Here is a 24,777-nt window from a genome sequence, read left to right on the forward strand (position 1 = left end):
TTACTTAAATTAGCACATAGCAGCAGAAAGCATGAATTCTGATACCTGCCATGCCATTTAACTAGGTTTAACTCTGTAAAGTCACTTAATTGCTGTTCACTTGCTCATTTATAAACTGGTTATAATGATGCTTATCTCATAGGGTTGTCAAGAAGGTTCAGTAATGTCTTTCAAGAGTCTTGGCACTCCATAAATGCCACTCCACTTTTTTTACCTTCTGTGTAAGTCTTTGGGGTCTTATTTCTGAGGTCATTTTTCTATAAAAAGCATTTTAAAATTATATCTAAACTGTCAGGTTTCTCAGCTGGCAATTAAAAAACAAATGGAAGGGGTTTTGTGGGCAAACCTGTCAGCAGCAGAGGTGATTTATGACAGCATGGAAAGAGATTGAATACTCCAGGCAAGAATATTGGAGTGGGTTGCCATTCCCTTCTCTAGGGGATCTTCCCAGCCCAGGGATCTAACCCAGGTCTTCTGCACTGCAGACAGATTCTTTACCAACTGAGCCACCAGGGAAGCTTCTAATAATTGATAGTCACAGTAATGGGGTTCAAAAAAAGTGAAATGTCTTTAATAAAGTTTATGAAGAAATCTGTAATGTATAGAATATAGTTTAGAAAGATTTCCTCCCAGATTTGACTTAATTGTAAAACTGAGTCATCGTTAGCACTCCTTTCACTCACAAGCAATAAGGTATCTCATATTTGATCTACTTGATAAGATTTAAATTACACAGATGGATCTCTTCTAGAACCTTGAGTTTCAATACACTAATGTTGTAGTGAAAATTGATTGCTGGTCATTACTGGTTGGTTCCTCTGTCTCTATCAACATTTTCCAAATTGGAGAAATAAATTACCAATGAATTTGAAATACCACATTTATCTTTTTTTATCAGCACAGATATTTATCAACAATTTTTCAAAGTCTTTTTTAAGATTTTTTATATTTGGCTTATGAAAGCTTTCCATTGAGAAACTGAATACTTTTATGTTTGGACCTTAAAAATACTGGCATTGCCCATATAATGATTGTTCAGAATAAAACATTGCCATTTGAAGTTTTATTTTTAAAATAGTATGTGGTTATTTATTTTTAAAAAAAGAAAAAAGATATACTATCTAGGAAATACTCTACATGTGTGTATTTTGTAGGCAATAATTCTAAAATTTTGAGATATTAAAATTCTAAGATATTAGTAATTTGTAATTTAAAAACCCATTTTTTAATCATTTTTAAGAAAACAGTGGAATCCAGCTGGCCAAGGGAGTTAACAGATAAAATACGACTCAAATTCTTCTTGCTTTTGCTTTCAGTATAACAATATTTATGGTTTGGAATTTTTAACCTGTTCCTATTTAAGACCAAAATATTACATTGAAATTAAGCATTATTAATAAAGCTAGTCTTAATATTTTAAAAAAATTTAAACTTGTATTTTTCATGGTCTTTTGTATCAAAACATTCAGATTCATGTGTTAACTTTAGAAATCTAATTGTCGTAATCTTTAATACATTAAGCACTCATTAGAATACGAGTGTTTGCTTTGGGAAAATTTAACTTGCCTTTGAATAGTCATGTAGCTCTACACATTAAAAGTAATACTTGATGATATATTTTCTTGCTTATGGATTTATTATTTCTGTTTAAAATTGCATCAAAATAATTAAAAGGAAGAGTTGAAGAAACTAAAGTCTGTGGCTCCTTTGCATATTCTACTGAATGTGCATTGTTTTTCTCTGAAGTCACAGTATGAAATAGATATTAACGTCAGTATATAAACTTAGTTTGTGGTAAAACATTAACTCTCATCATTTTAACCTGATTCAGACCTATTGCTGTTCTCGTAGGGCAGAATAACAGAACTTTTCAGGCATATTAGAATGGTGTCAAAGTATCAGATGATGACTCTACTTTTAAAAGTTATTCTTTAATCTTTTGGCTGTTAAAGCCATTATCCATCCATATAAGCTGTTGAATTAACTTTTTAGAGTATATTCATTTTTCTGATGATATTATGGAATATAATTTGATTTTAAAATTTTAAAATTGTCTGTTTTTGCTATCTGTATCTATTAAAATTCTTGAAAAAATACTGTCTTCATTCAGCACAAATACTTTGGGAAGGCAGGAAGAGGTAAGTTATAAATCAAGCTTAAGTTTTACTCTAATGAAAAGAAAACAATTCAGAAAAAGAAAATGAAAGTTCTTTGAAAATGGAGCTTAAATATATTTTAGGGGTTACTGTATTTGAAAAGTAACTCTACATACCATTTCATTAGTTTTTATTTATATATAGTTGATAACTTAAAAAATTAATATGTATATTTTTTATTTTGTGCCCTGGGATTCAGATTATCATGTGAACTTTAGAAATCTAAATGATTAAAAAAAAAATCCTTCTTGGAAAAATTTATCCTATTTTGTGGAACAATGAGAACATGATTCACTTGATAGTTTATTCTGCTTCCTGTTTTGAAATAATTGGATACATGAATTTTGTACAGAACAGTATCTTCACATTTTTAATTGTGGGGACCCCATATATAAAAAATATTACTCATTCATGGTAGGCTTTATATTTTTTCATAGTACAAACAGCATTTGTTACTGATTTCCTGAATTAAGGATACAATGAATATTTTGGAAAAGAACATCTAAATTGAATTTTCATTGCTTTCCATTTCTATATTGGATTTGAAAGTAACCTCTTGAGTTTTGAAAGTTTTATTTGTACATAAATCAGTTGTCAGGTTTGTTGCCTTAAAATATTAGTGTTTCATTCAAAATTTTAAGTAAAAATTTAAACAACCTGAAGTTTCATGTGGATATTAATAGACTTAGTTTTAGCCATAAAACTGATAATTGTATCATAAAGGTGTTTCAAGGATCAGTTGTCCATAGCAGTGATTAAGTATTGTCAAGATACCATAGACTCTAGGGCCTTGTCTTCTGAAACCTGCACTCTGGACCAGCAGTGTCCTGGCATCTGGGAGCCTGTTGAATTGAGAATCTCAAGATCCGTTGCAGAACCATCCAGTCTGATCTGCATTTTAACAACTCCCCAGGTGTTTAGAATGCACATTAAATTTGAGAAGCACTGTCCTAAGAGATTGCTGCTTTAACTTGGGGCTTTTTACCTCACTCTGCAGTTACAGGTCTTTTTAGAGAAGTCTAATTCTGTCTGGATTTTTCCTCCCCATCCTGCCATCCCTTAGAACTCACATGAAATCAGCATAGTTTTATGTTTGTGTGCATGTGTGTGCGTGTGCGTGCATGTGCGTGTGCGTGTGCACGCATGTGTGCAGACGATTAGTTCTGGCTGACTCTGCAACTCCATGGACTGTAGCCCACCAGGCTCCTCTGTCCATGGGATTTTCCAGGCAAGAATACCAGAGTGGATTGCTATTTGCTTCTCCAGGGGATCTTCCCAACCCAGGGATCGAATCCATGTCTCCTGCATCTCCTGCATTGGCAGGCAGATTCTTTACTGCTGAGCCACCTGGCCTGGGAAGAAGCCAGTTTACCCACAGAATTCCTCAAACATGAAAAGAATAGTCCCGGGAATGCTTAAAATATCTGTAAGGGTAGAATGGATCTGATTATCAAGAATCAGAGGATAAAGAGACATTTTACAGAAATCCAGAAGTTGTCAACTAATAAAGTGCCTGCGTTGTACAGTTTAAGGGCAGGGAAAAATAATCACTACTAGTGAATCAGGATACACTAAATCTTCGCACATAGCAGACCTGCTCCTACCTTTGAGCCTCTGCTCTGGCACTTTGTCTGCCTGGTGTGTTCTTCCCCAGGAATCCACTTCCACCTCCTGGGAATCTTTTCTAACGAGGCACCTGTTAGCATCACTCCATTTACTCGATTTATTACTGCAACCTGTGCCTGCTCCCTCATTTCCTTTTATCTTGCTGTACATATTTCTCTCTAGCTTTGTTTTTAAGTCTGTATTCCTCATGTTTCTTTCTTATTAGTCATTCTTCCATGCCAGCATGTAACCTCCATGAGGGCAGGAGTCTTCTTTTTGTTTGTTATTGTATGCCCATGCTCTAGAACAGTGCCTGGCACATACTAGATGCTCAACTATTTATTGAATGGAAAAAATGAATTCTGTTAAGGCTTTTAATTTAGTAGAGAAATGTCTATATATTTGTATGTATGAGGATGGTTTTAACCAAGTAATATGAGAAATCAACAGTAACACAAAATAAATTAACATACAATGAATTACATTTTATTGCTATTGAAAAATATGATTTACCTCTTTTATGAATAAATGACTGTTTGTATTTTTTCTGTGTGTATTTTTAGAGAAAGTTTGCCAAATATATCTCTGTTTAATAATTGGGGTTTAACTTCAGACCTAATATGTTACAAGTTAAAGATAACTGTTGTTTAAATAAGTCAATCTAAGTTATTTGTTAGGTTAATTATATTTAGTGAAATCTAGCAATGTGATTATATTGTTAAACTTGCCTTTGTAGAAACAGATACGTATTTAAACTCAGGACTACCCCCTAATACTTAAACAAATGAACTTTGAATCTCATATTTTTCAAGAAGGCTGTTGCTTTGTTTAATTTTCACTTTTATTTGTACTGTGTGCCACTTTTTTTTAAAATTTAAAGATCATTTTGTTTTTATTTTATTTTTTGTTTTGTTCATCTTATTTTTGCAGACAGGCTCGAGGAAAGAGCAGCCTCAGATAAGAATACGGAGCCACTTTCTGCTCCATATAACCATCCTCCAGAGGATCCTTTTGGTTCTGTTCCTTTCCTTTCCCACTCAGGCAAGTTACATATGGAACATCACTATCATTAAAAAAAACACACAGCAACAGTAGTAACAAAGGCAAAAACCCTTATTATAAAATCGAGGTCGAAATCAGATGTTAGTTACAGAAGATAGAACAGAAAATTATTTTAGCCTCTAGCTATCCTGGTTTTCTTAATGTTCTTTCCATTGGGTTATTTAATTTGTGCCTTTTGCTGACAGCTAAAAATGCTGATTTGCGTAGTAGAATATTAACTGTTTCTTTCTACCTTTATCATTGGATACTGTTTTCATGCATGAAAATGTCTCCCCTTTTATATACTTGAAATACTTTTAAAGACATTTTTATACTTAGCTTTTGCTTAAAAATCCTGTTTTCCTAGTTTATACATGCTCTCTTGTAGCTGCGTTTTAAAAGTATTAGTGATTTTCTGTTTGTCACAACTTGTAACAAATTACCTATTCTTTTCTTCTTATTCCTTCTTTGATTTCAATTCAGAAATTAAATATTGTCATTATTCACCATTTAAGAATACTTGTAATAATATTTTCAAAGTAATTGCCTAGTTAACAACACTGTTGAAAATACAAGGATGGAATAGGATCCCACTTTAGCATAAATGGATTTGTGTGTATGCTTATATTATAGTGGAAAAACTGAGTTTAATCTTAGAGAAAGGAAGTGCAGTAGAAGAAATCACGCTTTACCAGAAGGTAAAGATTTTGTTTAATATATTCAAGGTAATTGTTGACCATGTTCTTTGGTTCTGTTTTGTTTATTTCTCACTCAGGCAAGTTACATATGTGACTTCATCACTACCATTTAGAAGAATTCATATAAGAGAGAGCAATAACAAAAGAAAAACGTGAATATAAAACCAAAATAAGATATAGGTGTTCAGGATTTCTGATGATGCACTGAGGCAGTGTTACGGCCTTTCAGATTTGGTTATTCAGAACACAACACAGTAACTAAGAGTGTTTCCTGGAGGGTTTCTTTATCTTAAATTGGGGATGGTAGTAGATACTTGATGAGATTGTTGAAAGGATTAAGTGAGAGCATGTTTATAGAAAATACAAAGATCCTCAGTGTTGGTTGCTGTTGTGGCTGTTGTTATTGGTAGTGTTATTAAATAGTATTTTTACTACTTACTACTGAATTCCAAAATCTTAGTGTTCAGTAAGTTTTGTAGCTGCTATCCAGTGAGTAGTAGTACAGAGTTCCAGTAATAATAAGCTAATTAACTACTGACTGAAATCTTTTCATAAAGTGTAGACCCAGTTGACGAAGCTGTTCCTCCACCAAGGACAGTTTTAACAGTGCCGTTTCTATTTTTATTAAAGCGTTCACTACCAGTATTCAGTACAGTATACACATATACATATCTGTTAAAAGCGTGGTGTTCATTCCTGGCCTTGAAATGCACCCAGCCTTCCTTCTCCCTGAGATATCGTTGTTAGTTTGTATACTAACATGGGATGTGTGACTCTGTGAGTTACAGCCTGGACTATCTAATTTTAATAAACACCCTCAACTTCTGAAACATATAGATTTTGAACAGTTCTGTCAGTGAAATTCTAGATTTCTTGTGTTGCATTTCATTTTTAATTAGGTTTGATTAACTTCCCTTACTCTCCCTAACCTTAACCTACCTCTTGGATCTTGTTATCTAATATAAAGTTAAATTGAATTTAAGGATGGGAAAGGTCACTTGGTATATAGCAAATACTTACTGAAACATAAATTATCACAGATCGTCATTCCAAATGCTGGATCATTATATAAGCCATGATGAGGTGTATCGTTTATACCTTTAGAGTCTAGTGATTCTTTTTTTTTTTTTAATTTTTTCCTTGAAATTGTTGTTGTTCAGTCACTCATTCATGTCTGACTTTGCGACCCCATGGACTGCAGCACGCCAGGCTTTCCTATCCATCACTAGCTCCTGGAGCTTGCTCAAACTCATGTCCATCTGGTCGGTGATGCCATCCAACCATCTCATCCTCCGTCATCCCCTTTTCCTCCTACCTTCAATCTTTTCCCAGCATCAAGGTCCTTTCTAATGAGTCAGGTCTTCACATCAGGTGGCCAAAGTATTGGAGCTTTAGCATCAGTCCTTCCTATGGATAGTCAGGATTGACTTCCTTTAGGATGGACTGGTTGGATCTCCCTGCAGTCCAAGGGACTCTCAGGAGTCTGCTCCAACAGCACAGTTCAAAAGCATCAATTCTTCAGCGCTCAGCCTTCTTTGTGGTCCAACTCTCACATCCATACATGAATACTGGGAAAACCATAGCTTTGACTAGACAGACCTTTATTGGCAAAATAATGTCTCTGCTTTTTAATATGCTGTCTGTGTTTGTCATAGCTTTTCTTCCAAGGAGCAAGCGTCTTTTAATTTCATGGCTGATGCTCTTAATTTCTCCCTATATGAATATGAGTTATGAAGTTATTCTATAATGAATAACTATGAGCAACTTTTAAGAAATCAAGCACAGTCTTTTATTGTGAGCACTTCCTTGGAATGCTCCCTACTTTCAGGTTCTAATTAGAACTTGGAGATTCTACTGATTCTTGAAGATAAGAATTTTCCTCTTCTAGAGTGTCAGCAGTGGTTACTATTGTTGAATCCTACTGTATACACACAATGGAAACTGAGGCTCTGAAGTGGGGGCAAGTGACTTGCCCAAGGTCAGATAGTTTATAATCCAGCTCTGATGCTAAACTCTGTTCTGTAAAAATAGCAAAATGAAACTGTTGCATGACTTTCTTTTTTTAACCTGTGTTCAGTATATATTCTGTTCTGTGTGAATTGTTCCACTTGTAGATGAGTTTTTGATGTATTGTGGAAAGAAGGGAACTCCATGTCCTAATTCTCCACCATCTTGATTTCCCAAGTGTCGAGTGTCTTGTTCTAAATAAAAACCTACAGTAAGAGGAGTAACATAATAGAAATGTCAGTTCTATGGCATTTTTAATCTGGCTGGCAAACATTACCCACCTCTAGTATGATTCTCTTCTTATACTCAGGCCTTGTTGCTTGGCTCGTGTTCTGAGAAATTGTACAGATTTTGATAAAACCTTCTAATCCAGTAATCCTTGGGTCTGGTGGGGTAAATTGCTGAGAAATGATGGCAGGCAGTATGCTTCCAATTCCAAGTCTTACAGCCCCTCCCTTATACCCTAAATGATGAGACAACAGAAGGCATGTAATTACAATAGCAGTTTCAAGCCATTCATCCTCTATAATCCGATAGCAAGGAAAAGAACATCAAAATTTTCTTGAAACTGGAAGCTTCTTATATGATTAAAAATGTACCACCTGCTTTATAAGTAAAAGAACTGTCCTCTTGAAGATGGAAACCTGATTAAAAGAGTGGTAACATGAATGGTAAGATGCAAATATTCCCCTCTCCTCACACTGTTTTGGATGTATTCTAAATATTTTAAGTTTTAAAAATTATTCATATGGTTTATATATAAAACTAAAGACAGTTTATATAAAGGTTCATTTATGAGATTTAGAAATGCATTTGCAATATTTATTTAAAATAGTGTGGCATTGGGACTTTCCTAGCAGTCCAGTGGGTTAAAACTTCACACTTCCAATGCAGGGGGTGTGGGTTTGATCCCTGGTTGAGGACCTAAGATCCCACATGTCATGTGGCTCAGTCAAGAAATTAAAAAAAAAAAAAAAAAAAATATATGTATATGTATATGTATAGTGTGGCATTAACTAGGATTTCATTCTTTATACAAAGTATTTGTTTTAAAAATACTAATAAACTGTATGAAAGTCTATGAAAATTGAGAAATTTTAGCTTTTGAGTTTGGAATCCTCTTTTGGACACTGAAAGACTATGATGTCTTTGAAATTTTAATATCTAGAAACATCTTTTTATGAAAATTCAAGCTTGGAATAGAAGAATTCATGTTCTTATATTCATTTGGTAGGTTCATGTTCTTAAATTCATTTGGTTAGGTAAGCTTGTTCTTCAGAATCTCCCAATAGTTTTTACCTTGTTCAGTCATTTTCCAGATCACTAGAATCAGATTAGTATGTGTTTTTCACAACTGTTGGCTTAGATGATAAAGAATCTGCCTGCAGTGCAGGAGACCTGGGTTCAATCCCTGGGTTAGGAAGATCCCCTGGAGAAGGGAATGGCAACCCACTCCACTATTCTTGCCTGGAAAATTCCATGGACAGAAGAGCCTGGTGGGCTATGGTCCATGGGGTTGCAAAGATTCTGATTCAGCTGAGCAACTAACACACTTTCACAACTGTTTAAATGAATGATAAGTTCCTTGAAGTCAGGAATTAATCATATCTTTGCATGCTGTATAATACCTTGTTGAATGAATTCATTATCAAAGTGTACTTTGGTAATCTAATATAAACTTTCTATCAGATACCCTAATATTTAATGAGTTTTCACTAGATAAGATGGATTTTATAAATGTTCTACCTCTATCAGGTAAGTTCCATTATTGCCTTTATTTCCTCATTCTGTATGTGAGGAAATTGAGACTTTTTTGGATGTCTGTCTTCCATGGATTTTGTAAAGTTCTTTGTGTTTTCATTTGTTGATAAAGCCTTATAGTATTTCTAGAACTTAACCCTTTGGTAAGTAAAAGTGGCTCAGTTGTGTCCAACTCCTTGTGAACCTGTGGACAATATAGTCCATGGAATTCTCCAGGCCAGGGTACTGGAGTGGGTAACCGTTCTCTTCTCCAGGGGATCTTCCCAACCCAGGGATCAAACCTAGGTCTCCCACATTGCAGGCAGATTCTTTGGCATCTGAGCCACCAGGGAAGCCCAAGAATACTGGAGTGGGTAGCCTGTCCCTTCTCCAGGGGATCTTCCTGACCCAGGAATGAAACCAGGTAGATTCTTTACCAGCTGAGCTACCAGGGAAACCCTATATGATTAAGATATTTTTCATAGTGTTCAACAAACACTGTTTGCTGAAATAGAAGCGATACCATTCTCATTCTATTAGTTTTTTGTTTCTTTTAAAAAAAATTTTCAGGCATAGGTTTGTAAAGGGGGATACAAAAGAAACATAAGGCAAGCCTGTGGTTATATTCTATAAGGAAGGGGTCGGTTCTAAGCTGTACTGAATGTTTGCTGGTGATGATATTCTCCTGGTAGTTTATAGAATTTACAGAAGAGAGTTTTAAACTAGTGTCATCAGCAGAGAAGTAACTGGGCCTTAAACTTGGGCAAGTCATTCAGCTTTTCTCTAATTTCAAATTACTTTTGTGTTAAAAGAGATTGGACTTGTCTTTAAAAATCTCTTCTTGTGTTTTTGCTTTCAACATATAGTTGAAACTATGAAACAGGATTAAGATCAACAAAAGAAAGAAACAAGAAGAGAAACGAGAAAGCCAGGGAATGAGCGTTGGTTGGTAGCTTGGCATATCTTCAAAATGGTAGGAAATCATGACAGTGAGCTGACATAGAAAGCAAGGGGAACATTTTTGAAGATGTGGTTCATAAGACTGAAGGGGAAAGATTGTAGCAGAGCTAGCCGACAGAGCATTTCACCCTAATGTTACTATGGGAGCTTAAATGGTGGGGGGAGTTAAGAATTAATGTGTGAAAGCCCCTCGGCACTTCATTCGCACTCAGGACAGTATTAGTTACTGTCTTCTCTGGTTGGTTTCTCAGGACCGTTAGCAGTGTGTGGTGGGTACTCCATACTCATGAAATGATGGTGTAAGACAGCGCAGTAAGACAGCCCTCTGCTGAGCGCCTGCGACGTGCTGCCACTGTGGCAAGCTCTGCACCTGTGCTCTCGCTCTAATCTCTGCTGCGGTTCTCTGCGGCGGACACTACTGCTGTCCCTACTTTACAGATGAGGAAACTGGAACACTAAGTCATACCTGACTCCAGATGAGAGCACGAATCATCAAAAGACACTTTGATGAAGGGAGGGAAGTATGCTATATATTTTGATATGGGCAGTTACCAAATGGCTAATTTGGTATTTAACTTATTTAGTAAATACTCGTTTTATGCATAGTACTAAATAATTGAAGCACCGTCTTGTTAGCTTTGAATTACTGTTTTGACATTTTATACAGAAGTACATATTAAGCCATAAAGCAGTGAGAATTTTTGTGTGTCAGTAGGTTCTGTTGATACTTTGGTGACTTCCATGCCCCCCCCCCCCCCCCCCATACATGGAATTTCCCCGAGGAGACAAGTTCATATGCCACATGAGAATTTAGACTTCATAAAGTCATTGCTGTTCTTCATCCTTTACCTGTATCTGCATTGTCTGTCTTAGTCACTCACCCTCTTCTCAGGATTTGGCTCCAGTTAGATTTTGGATGGTTCCAGTAATCAAACCCAACCTCAAAAGATGAGGATTACTCACAAAGCTGAAATTTTTACAGTTTGTAGTTCCAAGGCACAAAGTGGAGAAAAAAGTACCCTGACTGGAAGCCAGAATCTACTATATTTAGTTTAAGGAAAGAAGACTGTGCTACTCAGAGCCCAAAATAAAAATTAGTCAATATATGACATTTTATACAGTGCATTACCGGTATCAGTTAATGAAGAAGAATGTAATTTTACTGGTATCAGTTAATGGAGAAGAATGTAATTGAGATGTGATACTGAACACATTGTAGAAATTTGTTTATGCTTTAAATACATGTTCCTGGTGGTTATTGAAAATACTGTAACTCCCCTTTTGCCTACCTGAAAACCAGCCATTTTTATATTAATACAAATCTCAGTAAAGGATTATTAGGATTTGGGATTATTGAATTATAAAGCAACATATTTAGGCTATCCTTTTGGGAAATTAACTTAAGCAGTGGAATAATCCTGATTTAAATTTTATAGCAAATGTGTAATATTTGCTCTAACAACTTGGAAAAAGCAATCTGGCTCCAAGAGCAAGCAGTAGGAATATCTGAATTTTTTTAATTACAGGAATATGTTTAGGCAAAGAAACAGGTTGAAAAAGTTGATGGCACTCAGCTGTGAAGTTACATTTTAAAGTATAGTTGGTAACCAATTTTATAACTTGGTAATTCATTTTGAGTCTTTTGTGCCTGTGGAACAGGACTAAAAGTCTTAGAATATATTGAAATGATTAAAAAAAATTTATTGGAGTGTATTTGAGTTACAATGTTGTGTTACTTTCTGCTGCACAGCAAAGTGAATCAGTTATATGTATACACATCTACTGTTTTTTAGATTCTTTTCCCATAAAGACCATTACAGAGTATTGAGTAGAGTTCCTACTCAATACTGTATGCTATACAGTAAGATTTTATTAGTTATTTTATATATAGTAGTGTGAGTTTGTTGATCCCAATCTCTCATTTATCCCTCCCTCCTTTAATTTCCATTTCTTTCTCAGTTTATCGTTTTGCACCAAGGAGAGCACAATTAAGTAGATGGCTGTTGTTACAGAGAGTAAAACCTTACCTGGAATGTTTGAAACTTGCAGCTTTGGAATTTACCTTTTCCCTAGCAAGGGGTGGTGCAGAGCAGTGACTACTTGTGTTTAACTTTGGGCTTCATGGTGCTTAGTATTTGTGTTGCTCTTAGGATGCTGGCAGAGAGGCCTGTTGCTGCTCTTGTCTCCACACTAGGTTATGAAGGAATGGAAGGATGAAGAAGCAGAGAAACATTTCAGCAGGGTCAGGGTGGGTTATGATCATATGGGAGAAAAAAGGAATTTGGAAAATATTTTTGATTGCTTGTTTTAGTTTTGTGAAGAGGTGACGATGAAAGAAATAAAACCAGTCTGTCTATACCAACCAGAAATTTCCCCATTTGCCCATACTTTTCAGAAATGTAATCTGAAACCATAAAGCCAGGATAGATCATTTCATGTGTCTTTTCATGTTATTTTTGAAAGCTTTCCTTTGAATTTCCTATATTGTGCTCTTAACTATAGCTGTTTAAAAACCAGAGAGAATGTTTCCAGGATCCAAAATGCACCCTTGTGGTCTGTGAATATACATTTGTTTGCCTGGTGATTTGTTTGGACCCGAGTCACTCTTGAATTATCCATAGAACTGCACCCTCTTGTATCCTCTCCCTACTCTTCCTTCTCATTTAAGTCTGTCTTCAACCATTGGGTCCAGAAAAGTAGGTAGGAAGTTGGAGTATGATGTGTGAGATTGTTGAGTTTGGCCTTGTCCTGGAGATGACAGTTAAACACTTTATCAAGTACTTTTGTGTCAGGCACTGTTTTAAGTCCTTTCTTTATAATAGTCCTATGAGCCTGTTATTACTGTATTATTTTCTTGTAATATGATAAAATGTGTTCCCTCATACAGACCAGAGGATTTAGCTCTGGTCTTAGTAGTTAACAGTTAAGCTGTTAACTAGGTTAATTTTATTAGCTGTGTATTAATCATGCATAAGGAAGGAATAACAGTAAGTCATTAAACTGAAATTATTAGTAAAAACACGCTTCCCCCCCCCCAAAAAAAAAGTGCATGATCATAGTTCTATTTAAAATCCAAAATAACTAGAAACAACCTAGAGGCGCATTCTGTAGGCTTCTAGTTAAATGTTTCACATACAATGTTTTGTTACATCTCTATCAGAATTACTAATGGATTATATCGAAACCTGTAAAGATGCTTTAAAAATGGTAAGTGGAAATCCCCACAAATTTATATCCATGCTGACAGTTTAAAAAGTAGATCTGTATAGCGCTTTACAACAAAGAAATACACAGTCTGTATTAATACAACTTTGAGAAGCTGACAAAAGGCAGAGTAGGAAGTAGAAGGTGACGAATGTGTTTTGGAAAGCAATGTTGACAAGTTGGGTAAAGGAAACAATTTAGGAGACTAGAGTTAATGTAAGAGTACCAAAAGAAGGTCAGTTGGAGGACCTCTGTCCTGTGTTAAATGTTCCAGAAGACTTCTAGGAACAGAACTCTGTGCCCTAGAAATGGAAAAATTTCTAGGGGAATTAATAGAGCAGCATTTTCCCTGAGTGCTTTGTGCAGAATTGTATATAAAGGTTAATAGGTGTTAACGTGTAAATAAAAGTGTTCGTAGTGAAGGAAATGGGGGAAACTAGGTTTCATTAAGTCACATTCTTTTGTGTACAACGTGTCTGTACCTTTGGTTTGATGAGCATTTTCCAGATGAGTGGTGGTGTTGGGGGGGTTACATTATAAATGTACACTCAGTTGCTTGAGACCACAGAACTGTTAGGTTCTTCTTATGGGAATAGCATTCTGCGGGAGACCCTTTAGGGAAGATATTGGACGGTTTCTGGAGGTGTCCGCGAGCAGGAATGAGGGGTGCGTGTTGTGGCTCTCTGTGGTGGGCAAGTCGCCTCAGGAGTAATACGTTAGCATGTCTCTTAGAGGGACTATCCCACTAAAGATAGTGAGGGATGGTTGCAAGTCTTTGCCATTACATTTTTGCTTTGAGATAAAAATTCATGGAAATAAATGCTCTAGCTAATCTAAAAGCAAGCTTTCTTTTTCATATCAGAAGTCTGGTATATGGAGAAGTCAAGTGAGAATTTGACTTGATTTTAATCTGTTAGGATTTAAGATAAGCTTATTATGAATATGTAAAGACACAGCGTATAGCTCTTGGCTGGTTTCAGGGAACTGGCAGATGAATAATGCATGAAGATTATATTTGTGTTTAAGTATAAACTGATGGAAATCTCTGAATCTTCTCTCCCCTTCACTGCTCAGCCCCACCAGGTTTCCTCCCCACTCCCCACTTCAAGGTTGTCAACAACCTGCATGAGCTGACTAGAGCTGGTGGCCATTTCCCTCCTCAGTTTATTGGGCCTCTTTGCATCACCCAGCCCTGTTGTCATCAGTTCCCTCCCCTGGGAACACTCTCTTGTCTCAGCTTAGGTGACATGGCACTCACCTGGCCGTGGTCCTCCTCTCTGGCACTTTCCTGTTTGCATTGCAGGTTCCTCTGTTGACTTCTGAATGTTTTATACCTAGTGATGGAGCCCTTTTCCTCTTGTACTCTCTTCCTCAGCGATTTCCTTCAGACTTGTGCCTCTCTCTGTATAGTGATGACTCCCAAGTCTATTTTCTCCAGCCAGAAACTAACCGTGGTGCTCAAGCCACAGATACTTTGCTCACACTCAAATGTCTTAAATAGATACTTAAACTTTGTGTCCAGACCAAATTCTTGATAATCTCCTCTACTTCCCAGTGTATTTTTGACTCTTTTCTTCTGTATTAAAGGCATTGTCATCCATCCAGAGTTTTTCTCTCCAGTCTCTAATTCTGCCACTTCTGTATTGCGTGCCACCATAACTTCTAACTTGGTGTTAGTTGCTCAGCTGCATTTTACTCTTTGTGACATCATGGACTGTAGCCTGCCGGGCTCCTCTGTCCATGGAATTCCCCAGGCAAGAATACTGGAGTGTGCTGCCATCCAGGGGATCTTCCTGACCAAGGGATCGAACCTGGGTTTCCTGCATTGCAGGCAGATTCTTTACCATCTGAGCCACTAGGGAAACCCAACTTCTAACTTAATGACAATTTCCTCTCCCTGATTGGTACTTTTGCAGCCACCCTCTTCAGTCTTTTTTCTATATGGTAGTCAGTTAATCTTTTTGAGATCTAAATCTGATCTTTGCACTTTAAATAATTCATGACAGTTCCCTACTACACACTGAATTTAGAACAAAACTCAGATTTCTTATCATGGCCTTAGAGGGACCCTCACGATCTGGTCCTTTCCCCTTTCTTTCCCTCCTCATCTTGAGCAGTATCGCCCTTGTTCACTGTACTCTGAGCACACTGGTCTATTTTCAGTCCTTCATATATGCCAGCCACCCTGTTTCTTGACTTGGTCTTCACACATGCCGTAGCTGTTACTCGGAGCACCTCTCTGCCTGCCCTTTGTGTGGCCGGCTTCTCACATAACTGTCTTAACTGTCATCTCCTTAGGGAGGCCTTGGGCAACTGTCCAGACTAGCTTCAAGCACCCTTGCCCCCTGCCCCACGACTTAACATCTCTGCTCTGTTATTTCAGAGTTTCTTTATACTCTGAAACTCTCGAAGGCAGGGACCGTGTTCATTTCATGCACCAGTGTTACGCTCAGTATATATCATATAGTAAAGAGCTTCCCTGGTGGCTCAGTGGTCAAGAATCCCCCTACCAGTGCAGGAGACACGGGTTTGATCCCTGGGTCAGGAAAATCCCCTGGAGAAGGAAATGGCTGCCCGCTTCAGTATTCATGCCTGGGAAATTCCATGGACAGAGAGGAGCCTGGCAGCCTACACTCCATGGGGTTGCAGAGAGTGGGGCATGACTTAGCGACTAAGTAACCAACTACCCTATAGAATGTTTTGTTGAATCAAAAAAAATGTGACTGGATTCAAAGCTAAGAACTCTGAACATGAGGGTTTCTTTTTCTGTGTAGCTTTCTTGATTGTATCCTGAATGTATTAGATATGTATGTCTGTAGCTGTGAGCTTATAGTACTTGTTTTGCTTAACATATATTGATTGCTTCAGCACAGCATTAGGGAATGATCTATGAGGTAAATGATAAATAGGCCTGTGTCTAAGTAGGTGCTACAATTAAGGCTTGTATGAGGTTCATCAGGACCACCAAATATGGGTGTTTTTCGAGGGGTGCCTCAAAAGGGCTCTGACATGAGCTAGATACAGCTAGGCACCCTGGGCAATCAGTCAGGTGGGAGTGGAGTGCTAGAAGGGCATTCATGCCGAGGGCAAGTATTACATGTGAGAGGCTAAAATAGCATAGTGCTCCTTGATCCCCAGATCTATTAGTTTCCTTGGTTTTTGAGAGCAAACCTTAACAGTTTAGATAGCAATAGCTCCAAAACCCTTGTCCACAGCTATTCAGTTCCTGAATTTGAGCAGGGAGAGTTTTGGTGTGGCTATAATGAGGAATACCCATGGGAGACATCAGGGTTCGAGGCTCATGGTGTCGGAGGACAGAAGCTAGGTGGAGAAGGGCCTCTGTGTTGGGCTGCGGATGGAGACTTTAGAGAGACACTGAAGGATTTTCAGCAGTAGCCACGTGGTGAGTACTTCGGCAAGGTCATTCTGGTGACAGTGTAGAGGCACTGCCTTGAGGGGTATGGGACTGGAGGCAGGCAGGGGAGTTGAGAGCCTGAGGAGTTGCTAAGTGAAGCTAAGGAGAGGGTGGGATACACAGCTGGTGGAGGGAGAAGAGGGACCAGATCCTTGAGATTTTAAAAACACTGGTGGAAGGGGAAGATGGTTTCCAGATTTCTGCTAGTTTGCAGAATTCGGTAGATGGAAATATTCATTACTTTAGAGGGAACTGGTGAGGAGCACATTTTAAGAGAAAAGATGATCTCTTTTGAAATTACTGAGTTTAAAGTAATGGTAGAAAAAAATATATATATAAGAGTATTAGGTGACTAGGCTAGGTGAGTATGTATGGTAACTATTAGAGATCTAGTCATTACGGTATAAATGTTGATTAACATACAAGTAGTTAGGACCCAGGGCAGGACATACAGAGGGAGAAAGGCAGTCAAGGTTAGGACCCTGCGGAGCATCTGTGTTTAAGGAGACGTTTGTGAAAGGGAAGTCGCTAACAAATTTGAACAAGAGGGAATAGTCAGAGAGGTAGGAAGACAACAGTGCTGACTTTCAAAGAGAAGGAAATAACTTGGAGGTGTCCTGTGCCATGGGGACCACCATTTAATCACGGGAAAGTAATAGCCCATCCATCATAAGGTATTTAGTTTTCATGACTAAAGACTGTACTCCCAAGCCTAGCTAACTGTTTTGAAAATATCTGATGTTAGAGGGGAAGGGATGAATGGATATGTAATTGGATCAATTCAGATTGTTTCCTACTTTTCTGGAAAATCAATCCAGTACACCAGTGTGTTGGGAGGGCCATATACTTCCGTATAAGCTGACATACTCTATGTTTACTCTGTATGTAGCATGCAGTGAAATTGGAGAACACTGTGCTTGATGCATTTCTGTCACCTACCATACAGTAACCATACTGACAGTTAAGATTTTCATTAAGGTAGAGTGCTTTTAATACAGGGTCTACTAGTACAGGTGTGACAGTTAAAGGAAGATGTGTCCTCTTGGGAAGGCAGGTGTCCTTGATACATCGCAGTTCAGTAACTGGTCCTCAGCTTGGATCAGGCTATGGGGATGCGCTCATGTTCACCCAGCCCATAAGATACTTGTTCACAATAAACTCCCAGAATGCCAATTTTAAATAGTACAGTGAAACATATCTAAGCAGATAAGCTATTCATGCTTGTTGATCTCCATAGGAAAACTTAATAAGAGTCGAAACAGAAGCATAAGGTTGGGGTGAATGGGGTATCTTGGCAGGGCAATTGGCTGGATAATCTTGTTTTGAAGCTGGGAGAAGAAAATTTGCTTGTGTACCATATTCAGAGTCCTGTTCTGGGTACTATAAGTAAGACAGCTGTCAGTGACCACCTGTGGTGAGTAGGTGGTGTGTAGGGTAGAAACACAAGTTTGTCGGTCTGCGCTTCAAGGACCTAACCATCAACTAGGGGCCAAGTGCATCACCTCCCCTGCCCCCCCCACGGCTCAAGAGCCTAATGACAAAGACGTGCCAATAAGTCTTCCTATAAGGGAACTGATATGAGCAATCTGTAAGGCTTTGTATTAGTACATGACGTTTACTGCAAATGGTTTTTGAGATGCATTGAGATGATACAATTTTTGTTTGAATTGGCAGATTCTCCTGATAAGAAAATTGAACATCCCTCCATGAATCAAGAAAACGGCATTGCAAACCCTATCAAGAATACAAAAGGAAGTCCAGTCTCTAAAGACCACCGGACTGGAAAGAAAACCTCAGAGAATTCATTAGTACGTGCTCAAGTGCAAAAGGGGAACGACGAATCTGAGAGTGATTTTGAGTCCGATCCCCCTTCTCCGAAGAGCAGCGAGGAGGAAGAGCAAGAGGATGAGGAAGTTCTCCAAGGAGAACAAGGAGATTTTAATGACGATGACACTGAACCGGAAAACATGGGGCACAGGCCTCTGCTCATGGATTCTGAAGATGAGGAAGAGGAGGAGAAGCACAGCTCCGATTCGGACTATGAGCAGGCCAAAACAAAGTACAGCGACGCGAGCCCAGGCTACAGGGACGCAGCCGGCGGCGGAGCGGTCCAGGGTCCCAGCGCAGCACTCATGATGTCCGCCCGGGTGCCCTCGGACGTGGGAGCAGGGACTCCCAGACCCGAGTTTGATGTCTTTGGCGCTGTCCCCTTCTTCGCAGCGCGGGCTCAGCAGCCCCAACAGGGGGAGCAGAAGGACCTCTCTCCGCAGAGCCGGCTTCCCGCCGCGGGACTCGAGCCGGAGGAATTCGATGTCTTCACCAAGGCGCCCTTCAGCAAGAAGGTGATGGCGCGCGATGTGCACGCCGCGCCGGCTGGCCCCCCTAGCGTGGATGTCTTTGGCTCCACGCCGTTCCAGCCCTTCCCTCCGTCCGCCAGTAAAAGCGACAGCGGCGAGGACCTTTTTGGGCTGGTGCCGTTCGAGGAGATAACTGGGAGTCCGCAGCAGAAGGTCAAGCAGCGCAGCCTACAGAAACTGTCCTCCCGGCAGAGGCGCACCAAGCAGGACACGGCCAAGAGCAACGGGAAGCGGCACCACGGCACCCCGACTGGCGCCAAAAAGCCGACCAAGCCCGCCTTCCGCACCCCCGAGCGGGCCCGCAGGCATAGGAGGGTGGGCCGCCGGGACTCACAGAGCAGCAACGAGTTCCTGACCATCTCAGACTCCAAGGAGAACATCAGCGTGGCCCTCACTGATGGGAAGGACCGCGGGCACGTCCTGCAAGCCGACGAGGGTCTATTGGACCCCTTCGGGGCCAAGCCCTTCCACCCTCCGGACCTGCCTTGGCACTCCCCACACCAGGGCCTGAGCGCCGACCACAACCCGGTCCTGCCCGGGAGGCCCCGGCCGAATTCATTGCACGGCTCCTTCCACGGGGCAGAGGCGTTGAAAATGGATGATTTTGGTGCTGTGCCCTTCACAGAACTCGTGGTGCAGAGCATCACCTCCCATCAGCCCCAACAGCCCCAGCCCGTCGAATTAGACCCCTTCGGTGCTGCTCCGTTTCCTTCTAAACAGTAGAGGACTTAAGACGGACTCTTGGTATTAACTCCTGTTTCAAAGAAAAAAAAAGTATGAATAGTTTTATGAATTTGAAAGAAAATTTATTTGTATAGCTCTTTATATCATTCATTCTTACAGGTCAATCAGAATAGGCGATTTTTAAATAAACCAAATAGAAAAAGGAAGTATCTGCACAGGGTAGTGATTCCACGTGTCTTCACGCAGGTGCAAAGGAAGTGAAGGTGGCAGGTTCTAACGTGGGGTTTCAGCTCCCCACCTGACCGCACAGAAATCTAGGGAACGCGTGTGGCCCCTGAAAAGCAACCGGGAGTTGTGGCGTTATTTTTATAAAAACAGAATGTCACTTGTGCGCACATCCCAGGCTCATTCCAGAATCTAGCATTTAAAACTAAGGTTACTTGTATATACACAAATTGCATTTGTGTATTTTTTTTAAAAAATATCTCTTCTAATTTCCAAGAGGTTAAAAAAAAAAATCCATTTCTCATAAAGAATGGGAAAGTTATCTGGAGAGTGCAGAGATTTTTGTCCTTACACCTTTCTCTAACAAAGAGGAGCCAGAAGTCTCTGACTGTTGTGCCTAAAACTGTTTCATTAAAAAACAAGTGCCATTAATATGGACTATTACATAGAAGCCTAGAACAAAAACTAGAGATAGCTAGCTGATGGGTGGAAAAATGGAGAGTAAAAAGGAATGATTATAGAAGAGAGGAAAAAACATTCAGTAGTACTTCAGGAACACTTCATGTTCTGATTTTGAATGGCTTCTAGCTAAAAACTTATCATGTCTCTAGTAAAACAGATTATTGGAAAAACTGGGAGTGAGGACAAAGGTCATAGAGAAATAGTCTAGGGAAAAATATGTAGCTGAAACCCTGAGTTTCTGAGACGTTTACAATGTAAAATCATGTCGCATTTAATAATGTGCTTTATTAAATAACCACCTTCACCAACTATTCCCCAAGTCGTCTGGTGAGCAGCAGTTTTGGAGTTAGGTCTGAAGGGTGGAGTAGTTTAATAAAGAGAACAGAAGAGTGAATCCCACAAAGCCTTACGGGCAGGCCTTGCACATCCTGCCGCAAGTACCTCTGCACTAATACCTGAGATCTGAGAGTGGCTGTAAGGTGTCAAGGTGATGAGGGGCTAGCATCTCAACTCTGCTAGTTAGCCGATTATGACTTTAGTGAAAAGAACCGAGCTACCAAATTGCCTTTTGATTTTTACATCACAAATCCTAATTAGAAACTTGAGATTTTATAGAAACTGTTTAAGGTAGAAATCATTGATGTGAATACAGTCTGTTTCTCCTATGTCTCCATTTTAAGTTACAGTTAACTGTCCCTGCTTTGCAAGTGAACATCTGGAAGTTTCTAGAACCATTAAAGCTATTTACAGAAAAGGGTAGAAACTCCTATCAGTTGGCACTCTCCTTGATTGCTGTATTTTAACTTAACGCTTTGAGCCCAATTAAAATCTATTTTATCAGTATCTTATTAGAATCTCAATTATAGTGCCCAAACTGGGATGAGCTATTTGCCTGTTTTCATAGTTCTAAACTTGGAAAGAAACAAAGTATCTGTAACTAACCCCTCTATGTTTTCTTGCTTCTTTCTTCTATGTTTTAAATCAGATACAGATTCGTGGACAAACAGGGAAGCAATATGTGAATGATGTGTAGCAGAGACAGATCAATCATGATAGTCATTACTGGGTAAATGTTAGAGCCCAACTGCACCAGTTTTACTTGTCCTTGTGCCAAAGGGAAATGTTATGTTTGCACCTTTTTTTTTCTCTTTCTGATTCTCAGGTTGATTAATACTGCTAATGCAAATACTCAAGTAGATGTTCTTTAAAACTTTACAAAGTAGATTCAAGTGATACTTTCTTTTAAAAGTGAAGAGTTGATGATTACACATAGTCAATTCATGAACTACAGTAGGTTTGTATCAAACAATCTGTTAATGAAAATCTGTTGGTTGATGTATATACAAGATGCTTCTTTGACTATTTTAGTCCTTATTAGCCTTTGTCTCTGCTAGACCTCATGAGTTTCATAATTTATAAGGGGTACAGATGAATTAGTGTGGTCCCCTTGGGATGTAATATGAGATATCTAGAGTCTGTCAGATACCAAGGGCTTGCTTACACTCATTTTCAATACACTGAATAGTTTTAAATGATTTAGACACTGACAGACACTTTGGCTTATAATGCTGGATAAATTCTAAAGAAACACTTTGACGTTGTTTAAAATATTGACAGTCATATGCTTGTTATATCACAATGACTTTCCTCTTGAGATTACAGCCGAGAGGAAACATTTAGTACTTATAGGGGACCCAAAGGGATAGAAATGGGGAGATTCCTTTGTGTTCAAGTGGAGGAATTTTCTCAAGTATAGGATTAGGGTCGCTTTCCATTTCCCATCATGTTTTCCCACTACTGTTAGACTGTAGGTCACTCTACACAGTTGATGCCCAGCTAATTCCCTTATGAGAATAAAGCTCCCACGACGTGTGAAAGAGCTTAATGCATACTTGGCATACAGCACTCGGTTTGGCTCTATTATGGGATGGTCCAGTTCTTGTATAAGGAAGGAATGCTGAAAAGAAATCATGTCTCTATTAATCAGTTGTCCTCTGTGCTTCTTTAGCATGTAAAGTCGTCATAACTCTAAACCTGTAATACTTGAACATCACAAAGGGAAGTGACATATTACAAAGCTAGCAAAAGTCTGAGGCCAAAGTTATTTCTGTCCTAACTGCTTTAATCATGCTTCTTGGTTTTGAATTATCTTTTAAAAAGCGGACCATTTGCTTAATTATTTTAATGTTACCACTTCAGCAAAATGTTAAGCGTTGAAAAGACCAGCTTCTATGGCACTGAGGAATGTAAGACATTCTGCTAGGACACAAAAGTTGCTTGGTATATATGTTTTAGGTGGAGGAGGAAAGGTGATGGGCTGGGTGAAACTGACTAGAATATTTATTCAGAAGTATCCATCAGGAAAGTGTGATTCTTCCACTGATGTGACCTCCGCCCTGTGTGTGTGTATGTGTGTGTACTCGGGCCCAGTTATGCCATTATTTGGAATAGTAGACAAAAGCAGCTTTGGGTCCTCCCATTTGTCGTGTGGCAGGGACAGACCACTGTCCTCATCTTGCTGGTGGGAAACCCTCCTCTACTGTGGTGTGCAGCAGGCAGAGCCCTTTCGTTCGTGTGTGTGTGTGTGTGTGTGTGTGTGTGCGCGCGCGCACGCGCGTGCGTGCGTGTGTACTCGGGCCCAGTTATGCCATTATTTGGAATTGTAGACAGAAGCAGCTTTGGATCCTCCCGTTTGTCGTGTGACAGGGACAGACCGCTGTCCTCATCTTGCTGGTGGGAAACCCTCCTGTATTCTGGTGTGAGCCCTTTCCTACTCTCTGCTTGGCTTATTTTAGGTTGTGGTACTTCATATCAGCATTGAGAGAAGGTACACGTGTATTCGTATCACTGGTTCTGAGGAGTTTGGGTACATTTGTTTTAATATATGTAGACTGTGCAGTAAATATTTTCTTTGTTTTTTTACAGCAAAATTACTTATCATTTATCATTTTAGGTCCAGTGTTGAGCTGACTGTGATCTACTGTGAGAATGAACTGACAGATCTACTGTGAGAATAACATAATGATAGTTTATATAAAAACTTTTATACACAGTGGGGTTTATACATTAGGGTAAATATATAAACCCACGCTTGCATGCACATGTCACATCTCTCTAGTGTGGAGTTAATGTGAATTTTTACATTTTGAATGGAATTGCAACCACAATCATTGCTAAAAGAACATTCACTCCTAGTGAGGGTTTACAAAAGCCACTAAAAGAATAAGGTAGACAGATGAAAATGCAAAGGGCCATCATTTGGGGTTATTTTTATTTAAAAATTTATTGTGCTACTTTTGAAAGAGAATTGTTTTTATGACTATGCTCTTTTTGTGATTGAAAAGTCATCTAATAGTAAGCAGTATAGTAATAATAATAGGCTACTTTTTAATTGCTGGCAAACAGCTTTAAGTGCACTTTCTTTGATTACACTTCCACTTTTTGTTAAACTTGAATTTTCTGAAGCCTTTTATGTACCACTAAGCAAATAATTTTAACTTTTAATAAACCTGATTTTCATCTTTATTGTATTTCTAATTGTTAAGATCATACTTTCTAAAGTTAACTTCAATCCTCAGATACAGCTGGGAAACTGTTATGAAATAGAATCAGTTGCTTTTTTTTCCTCCTTCCTATATCTAATTAAGCACTAACTGATTTTAGTACTATATTGCCTTTACATGGCTTATTCTTATTGACTGAATCCTATCCCTCATTCACTTTGTTTTGTTTGAAATTTAAAGTTATTTTCTTACTGTATTTATCATACCTACTGTTTTAATAATCTGCTTTCTTTAAATGCAATAAATCCCAAATGGATTGCATATTCTTTATAATCAATGACTTTGAGTTTTTCATTTGTCGTCTTATTAAAAATTTTGGATGCCAACTTCTAGTCAGTTCTTTCATTCACATGCATCTATTATGCATGAGCTAACGGAGGAGAAAAATGATTAAGATTAGATCTCTGGTCTAAGGAGCACCCAGTTTTGGATTTAAGTAAGAAAATACATTTTGTGTTTGTACAGTATTTGACCTAGCATCTGTACAACCAAAACGATCATACAGTTTGTTCAGGGATTACAATAACTGATACTTACAGTGATGAAGATAAGGTAAAGACATAAGACTCTGAAGTAGCTTTTGAATATTTAGCATCGTTTTTGCTTTATATAAAATTTATTTTTTAAACTCTTGAAAAACTGATAACATTTTTCACTGTT

The 24,777-nt window shown here is 38.6% G+C and overlaps 2 protein-coding genes across 13 annotated transcripts in view; one reads left to right on the top strand and one right to left on the bottom strand.

Moving 5' to 3' along the window:
• BMP2K (BMP2 inducible kinase) overlaps positions 1-24,390 on the top strand; it is a 121,927-nt gene extending 97,537 nt beyond the window's left edge. The window contains exons 15-17 of one of the 4 annotated variants that reach the window (XR_011257814.1): positions 4,692-4,802; positions 18,501-19,957; positions 23,508-24,390. Coding sequence is in view for 2 of the 4 variants with exons in the window: in XM_069594441.1 (XP_069450542.1) it covers positions 4,692-4,802; positions 18,501-19,906 (1,517 nt within the window). In the remaining 2 variants the exon portion in view is untranslated. Of the gene's footprint in view, positions 1-4,691; positions 4,803-18,500 lie in introns of all 4 variants that reach the window. The other 3 variants (XR_011257815.1, XM_069594441.1, XM_069594442.1) reach the window with 3 other exon arrangements.
• The window catches only part of PAQR3 (progestin and adipoQ receptor family member 3), a 31,793-nt gene continuing 24,809 nt past the window's right edge, over positions 17,794-24,777 (bottom strand). For 5 of the 9 annotated variants that reach the window (XR_011257821.1, XR_011257822.1, XR_011257825.1 and 2 more), the window contains one exon: positions 17,794-19,937. The gene's annotated coding sequence lies outside the window, so the exon portion shown is untranslated. Of the gene's footprint in view, positions 19,938-19,964; positions 20,202-24,777 lie in introns of those variants that run through there. The other 4 variants (XR_011257823.1, XR_011257827.1, XM_069594456.1 and 1 more) reach the window with 2 other exon arrangements.

Source organism: Ovis canadensis, chromosome 6 (genome assembly GCF_042477335.2).
Source record: "Ovis canadensis isolate MfBH-ARS-UI-01 breed Bighorn chromosome 6, ARS-UI_OviCan_v2, whole genome shotgun sequence".
In the NCBI taxonomy this organism is placed as follows: Eukaryota; Metazoa; Chordata; class Mammalia; order Artiodactyla; family Bovidae; genus Ovis; species Ovis canadensis.